Source organism: Hyperolius riggenbachi, chromosome 7, assembly GCF_040937935.1.
Source record: "Hyperolius riggenbachi isolate aHypRig1 chromosome 7, aHypRig1.pri, whole genome shotgun sequence".
Lineage (NCBI taxonomy): Eukaryota > Metazoa > Chordata > Amphibia > Anura > Hyperoliidae > Hyperolius > Hyperolius riggenbachi.
The window spans coordinates 91,564,633-91,585,025 of record NC_090652.1 but is presented as its reverse complement, the minus strand read 5'-3'; the positions used below and the strand labels follow the sequence as shown (position 1 = coordinate 91,585,025).

The following is a 20,393-nucleotide window of genomic DNA, read 5'->3' as shown; positions in this document are numbered from 1 at the left end:
TAACATAGAAGGACGATAAACAACTGTTGTGGCAGTGGGAAGTTTACAGTCACATTTATGGACAGGGATCAGCTCACCTTGGCCCATATCCTATTGACTTTTTTTCCTGAGTTTTTTCCAGGGAGATAATTTCAAACTTTACGAATAAAATACCTAAAGAGTATCTGAGATGGGGAGGGAGAAAATAATTATACATACCTTTCTTCAGCCCCCTCCAGGCTTATCGCTTCCTCGCTGTCCTTCTGCGTTGCCTGGATTGCTTGCGCAGTAGTACTCCGGCGAGGTAATGATCAGCCTGGAGGTGGCGGGAGGAAGCCCCAGGTATGTATACTGTAATTTTTTTCTTCCTCGCGATCTTATTTTTTTTAAAGAGATTTTTTATTGAAAAATTTTCATAATTATACACAGCATACAATTTTCCCTTTCCTCCCAACCCCCCATCCCCTATATAACATAAGAATTACAATATTCATATACCTTTAAAGAGAACCCGAGGTGGGAATTACTTTTACTATTGGGGCACAGAGGCTGGTTGTGCGCACTAAGACCAGCCTCTGTTGCCCCATCGTGTGCCTCCATGTCCCCCCTGCTCGCCGCTATACCCCCCGCATTGCTGGCGACACGCAGCGTGTCGCCAGCTCAATGTTTACCTTGCGCTGTCTGTCAGCGCCGCTCCCCCGCCTCCTCCGCATCGGCGCCACCCGCCGCGTCACTTCCCTCCTATCAGCGGGAGGGAAGGGACACGGGCGGGTGCGCCGATGCGGAGGAGGCAGGGGAGCAGCGCTGACTGACAGCGCAAGGTAAACATTGAGCTGGCGACACGCTGCGTGTCGCCAGCAATGCGGGGGGTATAGCGGCGAGCAGGGGGGACATGGAGACACACGATGGGGCAACAGAGGCTGGTCTTAGTGCGCACAACCAGCCTCTGTGCCCCAATAGTAAAAGTAATTCCCACCTCGGGTTCTCTTTAAGGTATGTCCCCTTTTTGCTACATCCACCTCATTACATAATAGACAACTTATATGTGGAATGCTATACATCTTAGAAAAGTCCAGTTATATTTAACTTATTATAACACATGTCCCTGTGGGATGTTAGAAGGTAACGTAATTACTATAAATATGTATCTGATACACTGGTTGTAATATCAAGATTGGGAATTACTGTGGTGCTATCATCTACCCATCTGCCCCATACTTTTTCAAATTTCTCTGGATGACCTCTCGCCTGATACGTAAGACTATATAGAGGCAAATTTTGATTAATAAGTGTTTTCATATCTGCAATTGTAGGAGGTTGAGACAATTTCCACTTTAATAACAAATTTTTCCGTGCATAGAAGAATACCAGTCTAAGAAATAATTTATGGTATTTATTGCAAGTGGTATTGTCTATAATTCCCAAAAGGGACCCCTTATAAGAAAGAGTAATAGGTCTGTCCATCATGTTTTCCAAAAGCCTTATGACGGACGTCCAATAGCGTTGAAGTTCCACGCACTCCCAAACACAATGCATGAAATCTGCTTTTGGCGACCCACATTTAAAACAATTAGAACCAATGCCCTTCCCCATTTTGGCCAGCTTATCCGGAGTGTAATAGACCTGGTAGAGCCATTTTGTCTGTATTAGCTTGTCCGCTGAACTAATCACTGAAGTCATATAAGAAGATTCAAATTCATCCCATTCTATTGCAGAAATTTCACATTGATTCGTTTGCCATTTTGTTTTAATTTTCTCATATCTATAATATCCCTTCTTATCGGAGATCAGTGAGTAGAGGCGAGAAATCAGTTTAGTTTTGTCTTGACTTAACAATATATTTTCTAGCTCTGAGAAGGCCAACAAGACTCCCGATAGGCCTATTTGGGCTTTAATTGCATCTCTGATTTGAAAGTACCGGAATAGGGAGTAGCGTGGAAGTCCAAATTCATCTTTAAGGATATTGAACGTTTTAAATTTGCCATCGCAAAATAATTGGTTTATATATTTTATTCCAAACCTTACCCAGAATTGAGAGTCTTCCATCTTAAGAAGTTCTGGAAATTTTGGATTTACCCATAAAGGAGTATTTGGAGAAATAGAGCCCGGTGGCCCAGGGACCAGCTTGGAGGCAGCTGCAAAGACTTTAATTGAGTTATAAATGAGGGAGGTTCCCTCTTTTCGAGGAGGGATACCCCTATATATAGAACTAGCCAAGGCTTCGTATGAGGAAGCGATATCAGCCTCCAGAGTCAGTGAGGCATCAAATCTATCCCGATTCATCCAGCCATGAGTATGCGTCAGTTGTGCCGCTAAATAATAGATATAAAAATTAGGAACCCCTAGCCCCCCATATTTCGTCGGTAGTTTTAAAGTATCCAATGCCAAACGATGTGTAGAATTACCCCAGATAAAATTGGCAACCATAGAGTCTATTACTTTAAAAGTACGTTTAGGTATCTGTACTGGAGCCATTTGAAAGATATATAAAAATTTGGGAGCTATAACCATTTTAATGGCAGTAGCTTTACCAGGTATATTCAGGGGTAATCTACTCCATAATTTAAACCTATCACTAAGGCCATCAATTAGAGGAGTTAAATTGACCTGAATATACTCCTTAATATTTCTGGTAATGGTAACTCCTAGATATTTAAAAGAGTCAGTCACAACTAATTTAGAGGATGGATGAATATGTTTGACAGCTTCAGAGTCAAGAGGAAACAGAATGGACTTAGACCAATTTACCTGAAGCCCAGAAACCTCCTGAAAGGAGTCATAAATTTGAAATACCTTAACTAAAGAGGGGCCTGGATTTGCTAAATACAAAAGCACGTCATCCGCGTATAGTGATATACGTTCCTCTAACTTATGGACTTTGAGTCCCTGTATATCTGGAGATGTCCTAATTAGCTCCGCTAATGGTTCCATTGCTAATGCGAATAGTAAAGGAGATAAGGGACATCCTTGTCTGGTGCCCCTGTAGATATAAATCGGATCTGATATATATGAATTTACCCTAATTCTTGCACGTGGTTTGGCATATAGAATATTAAACCATTTCCTAAATATTTCTCCAAAACCCATTTTCTTTAACACTGCCCCCATATAAATCCACTCTATTGAATCAAAGGCTTTGTGCGTATCAAGCGATAGTATAACCCTGGAGCCTGCATTTTCATGAGGAAACTGTATATTTGAATACAGCCTTCGAATATTCAGTTTGGTGGATCTACCAGGCATGAAGCCTGTTTGGTCTTCATGAACAAGGGTGATAATAAATTGATTCAGTCTATTAGCCAAAACTTTAGCCAATATTTTGGCGTCTGTATTAATTAAAGAGATAGGTCGATAAGACTCACATAAATCCAGATTTTTATTAGGTTTAGGAAGGAGTACTATATATGCTTCGTATAATGTATCTGGAAGAATGCCTTTTGTCAAAGATTCTGCAAACATTTGCGAAAGTCTAGGGGTTTTAATGGCGGAACTTTTTAAATACCATTCTATTGGCAGACCGTCAGGTCCGGGGTTTTTTCCTTTTCTAAAAGAAGCAAGGGCTTTAACGATTTCAGCTTCTGTAATAGGGGCATCTAAAACAGCTTTAGCCTCGTCACTTAATTGCGGGAGATCAATAGAATCAAGAAATTTCACCAAGCTGGTGCTATCTGATTTAGCCTTACTAGTATATAGTTCCGTGTAGAAATCAAAAAACTCCTTGGCAATATCTGCCGAGGTAGTACTATATGTCCCAGAGCCATTCAGAATCCTAGGAATAGCCGTAGGTTCTCTACATGACCTCAGCAGGTATGCCAAAATTGTGCCACTCTTATTTCCAAATTCAAAGTTTTTTTGTCGGAAAATTATCTCTTTACGCTTAGCTCTAGTATATAACGCCAGTTCATGAATTCTTCTTGCTGCGGCCCAATTATTATATGAGCAGGTATCATTGCTCAGCATTAATGACCTGTACGTTTCCTTAACTTTATTTTCTGTGTACTCATGCATAGCTTTATCATTTGCTCTGATAGTTGATAAGGACGCCCTAAATGCCCCACGCAGCACCGCCTTACTTGCATCCCAACAAACATTTCCTTCTGCAGTCCCCTGATTTTCTATCCAAAATTGCTTAGCTGCCTCCAAACATGAAATACTAACCGTTTGGTCCTCGAGCCACCACGGCCCCATTCTCCACATATTACCTTGTTGTTTCTGCATATACTGCACATCACATACTAAGGGGGAATGGTCAGATATACCATGTGGAAGATACTTAATGGTTTCAATAAACTGCAAAATATCTTGTGTACCCAAGCACATATCTATACGTGACATAGAATGATGGTGATCTGAATAACATGAGAAGTCCATTTGATCTGGATTTCTCCATCTCCATATGTCTGTCAGGCCTAGCCTACTCATCCATGTGAGCAAATAGGGGTAAGATCTTTGACTTTTATTTTGTAATTTATCCTTCTGCGGATCTAACACCGCATTAAAGTCGCCACTAATAATTATTGGGTGTTGCAGACAACTGCTTAGTTTGGCGGTCAACGCGTCCAGGACCGTACCAGTAAAAGGTGGGGGAGCATATAGTGACAAGATAGTAAGGGGTTTCCCTTCTATGTTGATTGTAACAATCACAAATCGCCCTGCAGTATCTACCTTTACGCCCATTACAGCTCCGGTGAAGGACTTGGATATTAACACTGCTGTTCCCCTTGAATAGGAGGAGAAGTGAGAAACGTGATAGGTTGCTATCCACGGTTTCTTAAGAGTTAAAACTTTACTATCCATTAAATGAGTCTCCTGTAAGCATATTATGTGTGGTGTCAGTTTTTTTAAATGGTCAAACACCAGCCTTCGTTTTATGTGGTTATTCAGACCTCGAACATTCCACGTGACAATTCTTAAGTCAGCCATTATCCTTTGTATAGAACCAAAAGACAGCTATCCATTCTTTTCTTGCTTCTGAGGGGATATACATACACTTAGGAATAAAAAGATTAAAGACATACTTATCTATTAACCCATGTGTGCCCATACAACTCCCTAACCCACCCCACTCCCTGCTGACAACCACAGGAAGTTTCATACCCAAACTTACTGTTTGTGGGGGAAAAGACAAACTTAGGCCGCTACTTCCGGCCCGGCTATAAACATTACACCCGTTGCCCCATTTAGCTCCACTCTGCAACCCCTTATTATTTTCCCTGCTTTTCCTATTGTTGTACCATTTTAGCCTATTTTCCCATATATACTTAACTTTAGAGCTTAAAGTCCCCCTTTTTATAATTCACACATGTTAAATAATAGAGCAGATTGTGTTCTCTATAGGATTACTTATTCAAAGGCATTTTTCATACTACATACAATGTGTTAACATAGGGATATATATATTTTGTGCATTCCTCATAACTACCACCAGAGAGCACCAAACCCCTTCTTATTCTTCTTACCATTAACTTTTAGTGGTAAAGAAAGTGTCCTTAAATACTATAGCCTGATCTCATCCTATCCTACCCCCCAAGGATATTCCAACATATCTATTCATTAATTTTTAGAGCAAAAGTACTCTAATGCAAATATATAATAGTTTTAACATTTTGGGAATATATTCATATATTTGGAGTAAGACTCTATAAACATAATAACCGAACTTGCTTATCTGAGGACACTGTCTCTTCATAGGACATATGACACAGAGCGTATAGGATTCACAAATATAGAGAAATATAACAAGCTAAATTCTTATAAGGGCCCAACATAGGCACTGATTACATCCAGTACAAAAACTTCATTTCTTTTTCTTAGGTGGAATATTAGGAATAGGCAAGCCTTGGCTTTCCATCCATGTCACGGCTTCCTCAGGTGACGTAAAAAAGATAGTTTTATCCTGGTATTGAATGCGAAGTTTCGCTGGAAACATCATACTGTACTCTATTTGTTGAATCTTGAGACCTGCTTTAACAGCATAGTATGATGCACGTTGTCTTTGAACCTCTGCTGAAAAGTCTTGGTATAATGATACTTTGGACCCATTATATTCCAAACTCGATGTTAGTCTGGCCTTGCGCATAATCTCCACTCTGTCACGGTAGTTTAATAATTTCGCCACCATAGGCCTTGGTAAATTGCCAGGTTTTGGCGGACCTCCTGGCACCCTATGTGCCCGTTCAATAGAGAAGGCTGCAGATAGATGTAACTCAGGGATGGATTTCTTAAGCCATTCCTCAAGAAAAGTTTCAGGATGGATGCCTTCGACCTTTTCAGGGAGGCCGATAATACGTATATTGGACCTCTGTTCTCTAACTCGTCCAGTTTCAAGGCCTGAGAGTGGGCAGCTTTAGTATTTTCTGCTTGACTGCTCCTTATGGGCCGCAAATCGTCCTCAATACAGCTAATGCGCGTTTCCATTTCTACTGCCCTTTCACGCATTTTCCTTAAGTCATCCTTCACTAGTGTAAGATCAGACTGAATGTATTCAAACTTTGTGTTAATGTTAAGATGCAGGGCTCTAATCGCCTCTAACAGCTCTGCTCGAGTGGGTTCTCCGTCTCCCTCTTCATCCCCTGTATTCTCCTCCCCTGAGGCCTGTGAGTTGGATCGGGGCCTCTTTTCCTTCCTCCCCCCGGAGCTATCACGCGGCTGTTTGGGCTCTCCGTCCCTACTTACTGCTTCCGCGGAGACTTGAGTTTCTTGCGCCGTCTCCATGTGCTCTGACAGTGGGGAGACATCTGCCGGCGCTGCTGAGGGATCCGGAGAGCGGGCGGCGCCATCTTGGGTCGCATCATGCGCGTACTTGGCGAGTTTCGCCGCCGCATCAGTGCCCTTCCCTTTCGCCGACATTTGGGATCCAGGCAGGAGCTTCTCCTAAGTGTGGCTAGGCGAGGTCGCAGTGCTGGAGTCGCTGGGGAACTAGGATTCTGCAGGATTCTATGCCCGGTCAGAGGAGCTGTGGAAAACACGTCCTCACGCTCCCATAGCTGGCCACGCCCCCTCCCTCGCGATCTTAGGTTCACTTTAAAGCTCGCAGTATGTAAGAAAATACTTAAAGGATACCAGAGCTGAAAAGATTAGGAGAAATGGGGGAAGCAGGCATGTGCAGGGAGCTGTTCTGATGCCCCCCCCCCCCCATTCTCCTCCTGTCCCTCCGGGTCGCCTTAGTTGGGCATCAGTGCACAGGCACTGCCCCGGCTGCACTTATCCTACAGTCCTTGACCGCAGACCGCTCCCGGCCATGGTCGAGCGCTGTAGGACACGTGCAGTCGGGCCAGCACCTGCGAACTGATGCCAGACTCTGGCGACGGGGGGAGAGGGGTTTCGGGGACAGAAGGAGAATGGGGGGAGCAGTGATCATCAGGACAGCTCCCCGCACATGCCTGCTCCCCCCATTTCTCCTAATCTTTTCAGCTCTGGTATCCTTAACAAATAAGTTTAAGTTATGACCTACTTTTTAGTACTTTTTCAATAACTAAGTGCTGAAAAGTTATTTATTTAGATAAGAAGAAACATTATCTCCCGAGACAAAATGCAGGAGAAAAAGATAATTGGATTAGGGGCCCTTGTAGCTGGAGCATTATTACCGGAATATCTGTATAAGAACAAAGTAAAGCTACATACACTGTTTGTATATAGGTGCTGTCTCCACCGAGGCTATAACTCTGACTGATGCCCCCCAGAGCTAATAGTGCTTCCTTGGGCCCCTGTAGAGTACTTGTGGGAGTGAAATGCACTCACCACTCTGCTTTGCAGCCAACACACACCCTTCAGAGCTGCAACAAGTACGCTGCAGGAGGACCAGGGGAGCACTATTAACGGGGGAGGCGGGGGGGGGGGTCCTTAGGGAAATGCCTAACGCTGCATCACCCTTTAGAGTTAGATCTGTCTGTCTGGTATAATTGATAATTAAATAAATCGAAAGTATGGTTGGGTAGATCTGCTGGGGAAAATCAAGTAGTGTATGTGCACCTAAATGTCACTTGAAAGTAATGCAGGGTACACACCTTTGATTACTGCGTGTTGAACAGAGGAACACGTTCTGCTACTGTGGAGGGGGGAGGAGGGATGATGTGTGAAGCACGATGGAGCAGCACAGAGCAGGAGGGGTAAGGAGGGGGAACAATGGAGTTGGCTCGGGAGACATGATACCCATGGGTTGCTGCTTCCTATAATCTATCTGTGATGTGTGAATATTTGTTATCCTACTTCAGTGCAGACATTAATAGTAATTATTCATATGCAGACATGGCTGTCACTGTCCATTCATAGCGTTTTCTGGCCTGTTGTGCAAAGCTGCTTGCTTCCAGCTCTAAATTCAGCCAGCAAGAAGCCTCAGTGGTCCCTCAGTGGACTGAGCACATAAACCCTTTCCTGATCTGCGCAGGGATCATGCAGAAGAATTGCAGACCGTGTGTGAGAAAACACGGAAAAGCCGCCGTGAGTACTCAGAGTAAGGCAGCTGATTCTGCGTTCAACATGGCAGCTTGCCTGACAGAGCGCGGAGAAACCGCCGCATGCCCAGTGAACAAGGCGGCGGATTCCGCGTCCGACGCGGCGGTTTGCACGCACGGGCCTACCACTAGCAGTATGGCTGAACGCGGGGAAACCGCCGCATGCTCTGACAGCGGTGCGGCTGGCCCTGCGTTCAAACCAGCAGATGCATTACAACACATGTCTGGTGTGGCTGGGACTGATAGTCCACACAGGTTCAGAAGGACGCGCGCGCGCGCTGAGAGGCAGAGCCTTTATGACAGTCAGAAGGGTGTCAGCTGATCTAGCCGATCAGCTGACAATTCTATCAGGTTTCATTGGTCCAGCACTTAGGGGAGGCGCTGGAGAGCGCTTGTGTATATATACTGGGTGCTGGTCATTTCTCTGGTGTCTGGCGTTGCGATCACTACGTGGTAGCACTCAGACCTTGTCAGTATCTGTGATATTATCTGTGTTATTATCTAGGCCAGTTCCTGGGTGTTGATGATCAAGGACCTCACACCTCAGTCTAGGGAAAACTGTATATTATCTATGTTATTATTTAGACCAGTTCCTGGGTGTTGATGACCAGGGACCTCACACCTCAGACTAGGAATTAGCTTTACCATCTAGTTATACTCAGACCAGTTCCAGGGTGTAGATGATCAAGGAGCTCACACCCAAGACTAGGCATTGTTGATTATTTGTTATGACCTTCTGCTTTCCTGACTACTCTTCTGATCTCTGATTAGGTACTTCGCTATATCTGATACTCTGTTGCCAAACTCTGCTTGTCTTAGGATTCCGCATCTGTCTCCTGTCTCTGTCCCTGATCTGTCTGTCTGTTGCCGACCCGGCTTGCCCGACCTCGTGAGCTATCTCCTCAGTCAAGAGATAGCTTGACAGACCTGTGGGTGACATCCTTCCTTGGTGTCACTCACACTCTGTCCTTCCTACTCCTAGCCTGACCCCTCCCTCGGGAGAGTCTCAGGCTTGCGGAAGGAACGTGTTACTGTGCAGTACTCCTTACTGCTGTGCACCTGCTCCTCAGGTGCAGTCCTCAAAGTATTACTGTTGCACCAAACACTCTTATTACCCAGGTGTCCAGAGGTTAGAGATATATCTGATTATCGGTGATACTGCAGATCATCAATAATCGGGTATATATCTGTATTCTCGGTGATACTGCAGATCACCGGTAATCAGACCCTCTTTGTGTTACACCGATCGTTACAGAACGCCAGACCAAAAATGCAAATGGACGCACACACCGACCGTCTGGGCGCACTTACCACTTCGGTGGATACCATCAACCAAGTGCTGGGTAATCACTGGGCGTTAATTGACGCTTTGTCCGGGTTTTTACAAACCCTCCAGACGGCTGTGGATGACGTGCGATCTCCTCCTAGCACAGACATACGTATGCCTGTACCTGAAAAATTTTCTGGTCACAGATCTGATTTCCGAAATTTTAGGAGTAGAGTGTTATCATACTTTGAGTTGAGACCTAGATCTTCAGGAACTATGGCCCAAAGGGTCACATTTATTGAGACTTTGTTATCAGGCGATTCTCAGACCTGGGCGTACAGTCTACCCACTGGAGACTTAGCCCTAACCTCTGTAGATGATTTTTTTAAAGCCATGGCAATAATTTACGACAATCCAGACATTGCCTCGACTTCTGAGCGGAAGCTCAAGTTGTTACGTCAAGGCAAGAGTCCGGTCGAGGAGTATGCTGCTGAATTCAGAAGGTGGTCAGTATCAGCCAGGTGGGGCACCTTTGCCCTGTTAGATTGTTTCTTATCAGGGTTGTCAGATGAGGTCTCTGATCTTATGTTAAGTCAGCCTGAACCTAAGACCATTGATGAGGCCATTTCATCGGCCATCAGGATCGACCGTAGGCTACGCTATCAGAGACAGACCCGGGGTAGAAACCATGTAAGGATGGTGTCCTACGCTGCACCTCCTGTGACTCCACCTCCTCCCGTTTCACCTCCACCCGAGCCAATGCAGATTGGCCGGTCAAAGTTGTCTCAAGTGGAGCGGAGACGCAGGATTTCAGAGCAGTTATGTCTTTATTGTGCAGAAGGGGGGTCATAGAGTACAGAATTGCCCTAAGAAATCGGGAAACGCTACTGCCTAGGAGTAGTTGGGGGTAATACCCTAGGCGTAAAACTTTTACCCCTAGATGATAAAAGGTTGCTTCTTCCTTGTACGATAGAAGCAGTAAAGTGTTGTACCGTGTTAGCCATGAGTAAAAGCAAGAAGTTTTGAATCAGGATGATACCATTTATTGGCTAACTTAGAGATGGATAAACAGTGAGCTTTCGACTTATAAAAAGCCTTCGTCGGACTGGTTCCTGACCAAAACTGAAAAACACAGCTTATATACACTGACATACAGAGGAGAAACATTCTATAGCAAACATAAATGTAATTAGATGCCTTAACTGTTACTGAGGAGGCTTTCCCAGGCATCCTATCTAAACTGATAAGATCAATAGAATCCTCAACATGACATAAAGCAGACTCTGGTGATGGGGAGACATCGTAAATTCCGAATTCAAATGGTGACTGGCCTGGTTACATGCACCATTAATTCTAAGCTTAAGAGAATTGTGGCATTTAAAGCCAGCACCTGAAAGCAAATAAAATGAATAGTGACAGTGAATTCCATCTTACACAGCATATGGCACAAAAATGAATGAAAAGATAGAAAAATTTAAATTAAAAGAATTGTGGCATTTAAAACCCATCGTACCAGCACAAGAAGTTAGAGTCCTTGTTTAAACCATCTTCTACAGTTTTGAACCAATGTATAAACTTAGTTTCTTGTGTTAGTCTCATGTTTCCCGATTTGAAGCCACCCATTAATACAGTGACGCGATATATATAAATATACTGATCTCCCAATACCAACACACTTTTGTTTACCTGGACACAGTTTAAGCGATTTTCGCGTCACTGTATTAATGGGTGGCTTCAAATCGGGAAACATGAGACTAACACAAGAAACTAAGTTTATACATTGGTTCAAAACTGTAGAAGATGGTTTAAACAAGGACTCTAACTCCTTGTGCTAGTACGATGGGTTTTAAATGCCACAATTCTTTTAATTTAAATTTTTCTATCTTTTCATTCATTTTTATGCCATATGCTGTGTAAGATGGAATTCACTGTCACTATTCATTTTATTTGCTTTCAGGTGCTGGCTTTAAATGCCACAATTCTCTTAAGCTTAGAATTAATGGTGCATGTAACCAGGCCAGTCACCATTTGAATTCGGAATTTACGATGTCTCCCCATCACCAGAGTCTGCTTTATGTCATGTTGAGGATTCTATTGATCTTATCAGTTTAGATAGGATGCCTGGGAAAGCCTCCTCAGTAACAGTTAAGGCATCTAATTACATTTATGTTTGCTAAAGAATGTTTCTCCTCTGTATGTCAGTGTATATAAGCTGTGTTTTTCAGTTTTGGTCAGGAACCAGTCCGACGAAGGCTTTTTATAAGTCGAAAGCTCACTGTTTATCCATCTCTAAGTTAGCCAATAAATGGTATCATCCTGATTCAAAACTTCTTCCTTGTACGATTACATGGGAAGATAAATCTGAAGTCACTGAGGCCTTCGTTGATTCGGGCTCAGCGGCTAATTTTATGGATTACGAATTTGCTAAGAAATTGGGTATTCCGCTCACCCCGGTAACACTACCTATCCAAGTTACAGCAGTGGATGATTCCCCCCTGCAACGTAACCGTCCTCTGTCTCAGACACCAGAGGTGGGAGTCACTATAGGGGTGCTGCATAGGGAGAAGTTGAATTTTTTTGTGTTACACATGACAACCTCCACTATCATCCTTGGCATGCCTTGGTTACACCTTCACTCCCCTCAGATTAATTGGGCCACTGGTCAGCTAACAAGCTGGTCAGCCCATTGCTTTCATCATTGTTTAGTGAGGGTGACCTTGGGTCAGACCAGGATTCATGTGGAGGGAGTACCGGAACAATATTCTGAATTTTCAGATGTGTTTTGTCCCAAAGCTGCAGATAAACTACCTCCACATCGCCCTTTCCATTGCCCCATCGATCCCCGATCTGGTTGTATGCCCCCTAGAGGTCATCTCTACAATTTGTCTGGGCCGGAAAAAGTGGCCATGCGAGAGTACATCCGTGAAAACTTAGCTAAGGGTTTCATTCGCCCTTCCCGGTCGCCTGCCGGAGCAGGTTTCTTTTTTGTAAAGAAAAAAGACGGAGGCCTTCGGCCATGCATTGATTACCGGGGCCTGAATAAAATTACAGTAAAAAATCGCTATCCATTGCCTTTGATAGACGATTTATTCACTCAGGTCACCAATGCTAAGATTTTCTCGAAATTGGATTTGCGGGGTGCATACAACCTGGTGCGGATCAGAGAGGGCGATGAGTGGAAGACGTCCTTTAACACACCCGATGGGCATTACGAGTACCTGGTGATGCCCTTCGGGTTGTGTAACGCCCCGGCCGTCTTTCAGGAACTCATTAATGAAGTATTCAGGGAGGTGTTGGGTAAATTTGTCCTGGTATATCTGGATGATATACTAATCTTCTCAGATAACCTCTCTGAGCACAGGGCTCATGTCAAATTTGTGCTGCACAAGTTAAGACAGAACATGCTTTATGCTAAATTGGAGAAATGCATTTTTGAGGTAACATCTGTCACTTTTCTGGGGTACATAATTTCCACCTCGGGCCTTTCTATGGATCCTGCCAAATTCTCTGCTGTCCTGGAATGGCCTCAGCCAGTGGGACTAAAATCTCTCCAGAGATTTTTAGGATTCATTAATTACTATAGAAGGTTCATAAAGGGGTACTCCACAGTCATAGCACCCCTCACCAGTCTCACAAAGAAAGGGGCAGATACCAACCACTGGTCCCCCGAAGCTCTGGCTGCTTTCTCCACTTTGAAAGAATTGTTTTGCTCTGTACCCATTTTGAGACACATCGACACCTCCTATCCCTTTATTGTGGAGGTGGACGCCTCGGAGGTCAGGGTAGGGGCTGTGCTGTCTCAGCGTTCTGGGTTGCAGGGAAGATTACACCCGTGTGCCTATTTCTCTTGTAGGTTTTCACCAGCAGAGAAAAACTACGATATAGGCAACAGGGAGCTCCTAGCCATTAAATTGGCCTTCGAAGAATGGCGTCATTGGCTAGAAGGAGCAGAACATACGATTACCATTTACACTGATCACAAAAAATTGGAATACATTGAGGGGGCTAAGAGATTGAGTCCCTATCAGGCTCGGTGGTCACTGTTTTTCTCGAGATTCAGATTTGTAATTACACTCCGGGTGGTAAAAACATTAAAGCGGATGTTTTGTCCAGATGCTTTGAGCCAGAGACAGCACAGCCCTCAGACCCAGAGACTATGATCCCACAGAGAGTAGTTTTGGCAGCCACAGAGACCTGGAAAAACTGGATGGAGACTTTAAGTCCCTTCCAGCAGGATGTCCCTGAAGGAAAGCCTGAAGGGGTGATGTTTGTACCACTGCCATTTCGTCTCCAGATATTGCAGATGTTCCACTCCCACAAAAATGCTGGACATCCTGGGGCCACCAGAACACAGGATCTTGTTGCTAGGTGTGCTTGGTGGCCTTCGTTGGCAACTGACTGCAAGGAGTATGTTAGAGAGTGTGCAGTATGTGCAAAAAGCAAACCCTCCCGTCTGGCACCTGTGGGAACGTTGCAGCCTTTGCCCACCCCGAGTACACCATGGACCCATTTGTCCATGGATTTTGTGGGTGAGCTTCTGAGGTCTGAGGGCATGTCGGTCATTTGGGTGGTAGTCGACCGTTTCAGTAAAATGGCCCATTTTGTGCCCCTGAAAGGACTCCCCTCGGCCCAGGAGTTGGCCGATCTTTTCATCATCCACATTTTCCGGCTACATGGCATTCCGGAAAACATTGTGTCAGATCGGGGAGTCCAATTTGTTTCTAAATTTTGGAGGGCATTTTGTCATCAAATGGGCATGGAACGGTCATTTTCGTCGGGCTACCACCCACAGACCAATGGTCAGACTGAGAGAATTAATGAGTCATTGGAACAGTTTCTAAGGTGTTATGTTGCGGATGCGCAAAATGATTGGGTCAAGTTCTTGCCGTTTGCAGAATTTGCGCACAATAATTTGAAAAGCTCTTCCTCTGGATTTTCTCCGTTTCAGGTGGTAACTGGAAAGTTGCCTAATTTCTCCCCACTGCCAGTAGCTTCCACTCCGTTTCCAGCTTTGGAGGTTTGGCAAAAGTCATTTAAGAACATTTGGGGGATCGTGAAAAATAATTTGGAGAAGGCTTTTCAAAGTCAGAAAGGTCAAGCTGACAAGAAACGCTCCTTAGAGTGGAAGTTCCGGCCAGGAGACTTGGTCTGGCTGTCCACGCGTCATTTGACCCTGAAACAGCCCTCGCCCAAGTTAGGACCCAGATTTGTGGGCCCTTTTCCAGTGACCAGGAAGATCAACAATGTTACTTATGCCATTAATCTCCCTGCCAGCATGCGTGGTGTAAGATCCTTTCATGTGTCCCTGCTTAAGCCAGCAGTTCATGTAGGTTCCACTCCTCCTCCTCCTGTGATGGTAGATGACCAACCTGAGTACGAAGTAGAAAGGATTTTAGACTCACGTGTTGTACAGAACTCAGTGCAGTATCTAGTTCACTGGAAAGGGTAAGGTATTGAGGATAGAACATGGGTACCTGAGTGTCGCATGCTTGCGGATAAATTAAGGAGGGAGTTCCACGCTTTATATCCTGAGAAACCGGGTAGGAGCTGTCCGGAGTCCACTCCTCAGGGGGGGGGGGGTACTGTGAGAAAACGCGGAAAAGCAGCCGCGAGTACTCAGAGTAAGGCGGCTGATTCCGCGTTCAACATGGCAGCTTGCGCGCATGGGCCTGCATCCACTAGCCTGACGGAGCGCGGAGAAACCGCCGCATGCCCAGTGAACAAGGCGGCAGATTCCGCGTCCGACGCGGCGGTTTGCACGCACGGGCCTACCACTAGCAGTATGGCTGAACGCGGGGAAACTGCCGTATGCTCTGACAGCGGTGCGGCTGGCCCCGTGTTCAAACCAGCAGATGCATTACAACACGTCTGGTGTGGCTGGGACTGATAGTCCACACAGGTTCAGAAGGACGCACGCGCGCGCTGAGAGGCAGAGCCTTTATGACAGTCAGAAGGGTGTCAGCTGATCTAGCCGATCAGCTGACAATTCTATCAGGTTTCATTGGTCCAGCACTTAGGGGAGGCGCTGGAGAGCGCTTGTGTATATATACTGGGTGCTGGTCATTTCTCTGGTGTCTGGCGTTGCGATCACTACGTGGTAGCACTCAGACCTTGTCAGTATCTGTGATATTATCTGTGATATTATCTGTGTTATTATCTAAACCAGTTCCTGGGTGTTGATGATCAAGGACCTCACACCTCAGTCTAGGGAAAACTGTATATTATCTATGTTATTATTTAGACCAGTTCCAGGGCGTTGATGACCAGGGACCTCACACCTCAGACTAGGAATTAGCTTTACCATCTAGTTATACTCAGACCAGTTCCAGGGTGTTGATGATCAAGGAGCTCACACCCAAGACTAGGCATTGTTGATTATTTGTTATGACCTTCTGCTTTCCTGACTACTCTTCTGATCTCTGATTAGGTACTTCGCTATATCTGATACTCTGTTGCCAAACTATGTTTGTCTTAGGATTCCGCATCTGTCTCCTGTCTCTGTCCCTGATCTGTCTGTCTGTTGCTGACCCGGCTTGCCCGACCTCGGGAGCTATCTCCTCAGTCAAGAGATAGCTCACAGACCTGTGGGTGACATCCTTCCTTGGTGTCACTCACACTCTGTCCTTCCTACTCCTAGCCTGACCCCTCCCTCAGGAGAGTCTCAGGCTTGCGGAAGGAACGTGTTACTGTGCAGTACTCCTTACTGCTGTGCACCTGCTCCTCAGGTGCAGTCCTCAAAGTATTACTGTTGCACCAAACACTCTTATTACCCAGGTGTCCAGAGGTTAGAGATATATCTGATTATCAGTGATACTGCAGATCATCAATAATCGGGTATATATCTGTATTCTCGGTGATACTGCAGATCACCGGTAATCAGACCCTCTCTGTGTTACACCGATCGTTACACCGTGTCAACATTTTCTTCTGGCCATAGTATTTTCATGAAATCTGATAAGTCTTCTCTGTGACTTCTGTACAGTCCAGTGCTCACATATATTGTTGTATCCCACAGGAATATGGAGTGCCCTTCATGGAGACCAGTGCCAAAAGTGGATTAAACGTGGACTTGGCGTTCATGGCCATTGCAAAGTAAGCTGATCTTTATTGCTTTAGAACCGATGCAGAAAGACAGTAAATGACAATATTTTCCACTCACTGTCTTCCTGTTACACTATATTAACATTTTTTAAACTTTTTGGATCCCAGTTCTAATTAAACAACCCAGCAACTCAGACCCAACACAAAATCTGCTTCCTCACAGATAGTATTTCTCACCATCATTTTCTCTTTGTATTAGGGGTTCCCAATAATTGATCTATGGATAGTGGCTGGATAGTGTACTGGTTAGGGGCTCCTGTCTCTGACACTGGCGAACTGCGTTCAAATTGCGGCTTTTCCTATTTCAGTAAGCAAGCACCTATTCAGTACGGAGTTCTTGGGCGAGACACCCTTACACTGCTTCTGCCTACTGAGTGTGCTCTAGTGGCCAGTAAGCATGTGATTGTTCCACTCCCTACCCAGGCAAATTAGTAAAAGGAGCAGTTTTTTAAAGCTGGTCATACATGCATCAAGTTTTACTGGCAAGTTCTGTCACCGTGTTTGAGGGAATCTGCCAGTTATCTGTAATGTAATTAGCCGCTTCGGTTGTAATTTTGATCAATTTGCAACAAAAATCAATTGAAATTACGATTGGACGATAAATGGCGGTTGATGGGAGGAGCAGCGTAGACCGACGGTCCACAGTGTTGCATTGGTATCGAACAGTGTAACACTACTGTTGGATAGTTTTTCAATAGATTTAATGACATCACACTATGGAAGACTTAAAGTATTAGAGGGAGAGAATCAGCAGCAGGACAGCCAGATAATGTACAATGTTTAAATACACAGTTCTTATACCTATTCCGCAGAGACGTCTTAAAACATAACTTTTGATAAATTGTTTTAAAATCATTGAGCCTGCAAAATGAAATGAACTGTTCCAATAATGCAGGGGTCAGGAACCTTTTTGGCTGAGAGAGCCATAAACGCCACCTATTTTAAAATGTATTTCTGTGGAGCCATACAACATGTTTCAAACTGGGTCAGTGCGCATGTTGCCACGATGATGTGTATACAGTTGAGCTTCCGGGCAGCGGAAGTATCAGCTACGTCTTCAGCTTCTCTTGGGTTTCAGAAACATCAGCAATTTCCCCAAGAGCCAGACAGGAGAAATACCAAGTGACAGGCAGCCTATTGGGCCAATCAAAGTGCGGGGATCTCGTCCTACAAAGTTACTGACAAGGTCCAGGGTGGGACAATTGGAGCAGCTGTTAGTTTTGGGTGTGCCTACTTTGAAAATATTACTTGTGCTGCCACACTAAGCTGCGCTGACTGAGCAGTGTATCTTAGTGAAACAATCCTTACTGATTTGTATGTAAACCAGATGTAGCCATCAAAAGAGCCACATCTGGCTCCCGAGCCATAGGTTCCCTACCCTTGCCATAACGTAACTGGGAGAGGGGAAATAAATTCACAGAGCCCTGTGAGTGAGGCTATATAAATCCTTACACCGTAGGTAACCCCTTTCCCAGACTGTATCTTATCTAACCACACAACACCCCACCATACATCCCAACATGTTTCACCCCGTAAAAATAGTGGCTTCATCAGGAGTACTATAACAAAGTCCTATAGTGCTCAAAAGTTCTATACAGACATTATAAATACATTAGACATGGAAAACAAAAAACAGCAAGTCTGACATAGCCTCTAGGCTATTGTGACATGTTAGATAATGTACATTTTTTAAAAGGAAATAAATATATCAGTCTCCGTATCCCTCTCAGGTCAGTTTTCTTTTAAAGCACCAGAGCAGTAAGTGAAGAAAATCTCCCCAGTGGAGATGCAGAAGGCAAGTACATCCTGAAACAATTTATAGCCTTACCCCTACTCTATAACCATCAAAGATGGTTTAGCAGCAATTTCAAAATATGTAAATGTAGGTGTCCTACTTAACATCTGACTCAAACGTTCTTTTTGCCTTATCTTCCAACAGAGAGTTAAAGCACAGGTCCATGAAGCTTCCAAACGAGCCCAAATTTAAGCTTCATGACTACGTCAAGAAGGAGGTCAAAGGCTCTGGATGCTGCAAATCCTGATTCCAGGTTCAGCCTTTTCTTGGGAAAAGACCTATCATGATGACACCTGTACAAAGACTGATGAGAGCATTCAGCCGCTCCACAAGGGGTCGCTCAAGAGTCCACTCAGCACAGCCTCCCCCCCTTACCCAGTGGAAGAGCTTTCTGTCTGTGCATGTCTGTGTTCGTTATCTGTGAGGGTAGCAATCTGATGTGTTCAACAAAAGGACATCTAAATCGCGACAGCCAGACTGATACTGCACAGTTGGCCAATTAACTGTACATTTCTGATACAAAGGAGGAAGTTCAGGCATTATCGCACGGCAACATGCATTTATTATAAAAGGAACCATATCCACATGTGAGCATGCTAAGTTCTGTATAAAGTTTCTTAACAGCTGCACATTATGTGCAGAGCCATAGTTGTACATATCGGACTGTTCTGAGGACTCAGAGTGTGTCTGCAAGCACGAGAAACTCAGTGAATGTATTACCCTTGGGGAGACTGCCTCACACAATGCACTAATGTGATAATTCAGGGACCACAGATACTCTTACTTGTAAGGGTTTTTCTCCAGGAAGTCATCTTAAAGCACATCATCTACAATCAGCCACTAAAGGTTTGGGTGTCCTTTTGTCCACACATGCAGCTGTTGTACAATTGATGTGGCAATCTGCAGCTTCGACATTTGATGAGCAGCTTTTGAGCTTTGGGCATTTTGTATTTTGCTTTTTTTTTCAATTCGAGAAGCTGTGTTATGCCTTATAGTACATTGTAAATTGTGCCAGCTGAGTCTGAGGAGGATTTGTGTGTGTGTGTGTTTTGTTTGTACCAGTTGTATTAGTGGCAGAGGAAGCCATTTTGTAAGGCACTATCCGGTTATGAGTTATAAGTAAGCCCTGTCAAGATTTCTCTTGGAATCCAGCTTGAGTTGGGCAAACAATAACATGAGAACGGGCTGTTGGCCCACATTTACCATATTCAAAACTTTCATTTGATAACTGTAATTTCATGTGTGAGATTTTTAAGACAACAAAAAAGAAAGCCATTTGTTAAATATGGCCTTGAGTGCTGCCTCATACAGTAGTCACCTTCTATAGGAGACATGGGGCTGAGTCCAATTCACTTTTTTTCCTACGAGATAACTTTTCATCTTCTGTTTAAAATAACTTTTCAGCACTCTGCAAATAAAAACATACTACTAAAAGGTAGTTGAGAAAGTACGGTCACAATTATTCTGATTATTTTTTTGCTTGCATTTTAGTGATAAGGTGTGAACATGTCACCTAGGAAAAAAACTTAAGAGAAAAAAGTGAATTGAATCGGGCCCATAGGCCTATATACAATTAACTTTTTCTCTTAGGTGATATTTAAAAAAAAAAAACAAAAACAAAAGTTTGCTTTCCTAAAACAGAAAGAATGTGCGATAATTCAGGTTGGAGTGAGCTTGAGATGTCTCCCAGAGCAACACTGCTGAATATATGCAAATTAACCATTGTACCCTTAGAAGCTAAACACACCTCCAGAACCGCTGGATATTTTTACAACTTGTTAAAATGCTTTTTAAACAA

At 44.2% G+C, this 20,393-nt stretch overlaps 1 protein-coding gene across 1 annotated transcript in view; it reads left to right on the top strand.

Moving 5' to 3' along the window:
- LOC137524454 (ras-related protein Rab-26-like) overlaps positions 1-19,179 on the top strand; it is a 98,474-nt gene extending 79,295 nt beyond the window's left edge. Inside the window, exons 4-5 of the mRNA XM_068244329.1 lie at positions 16,715-16,791; positions 18,740-19,179. Of these exons, the coding sequence (XP_068100430.1) occupies positions 16,715-16,791; positions 18,740-18,842 (180 nt within the window). The 3' untranslated portion in view covers positions 18,843-19,179. The remainder of the gene's footprint in view (positions 1-16,714; positions 16,792-18,739) is intronic.
- The last annotated feature ends 1,214 nt before the right edge of the window (positions 19,180-20,393 follow it).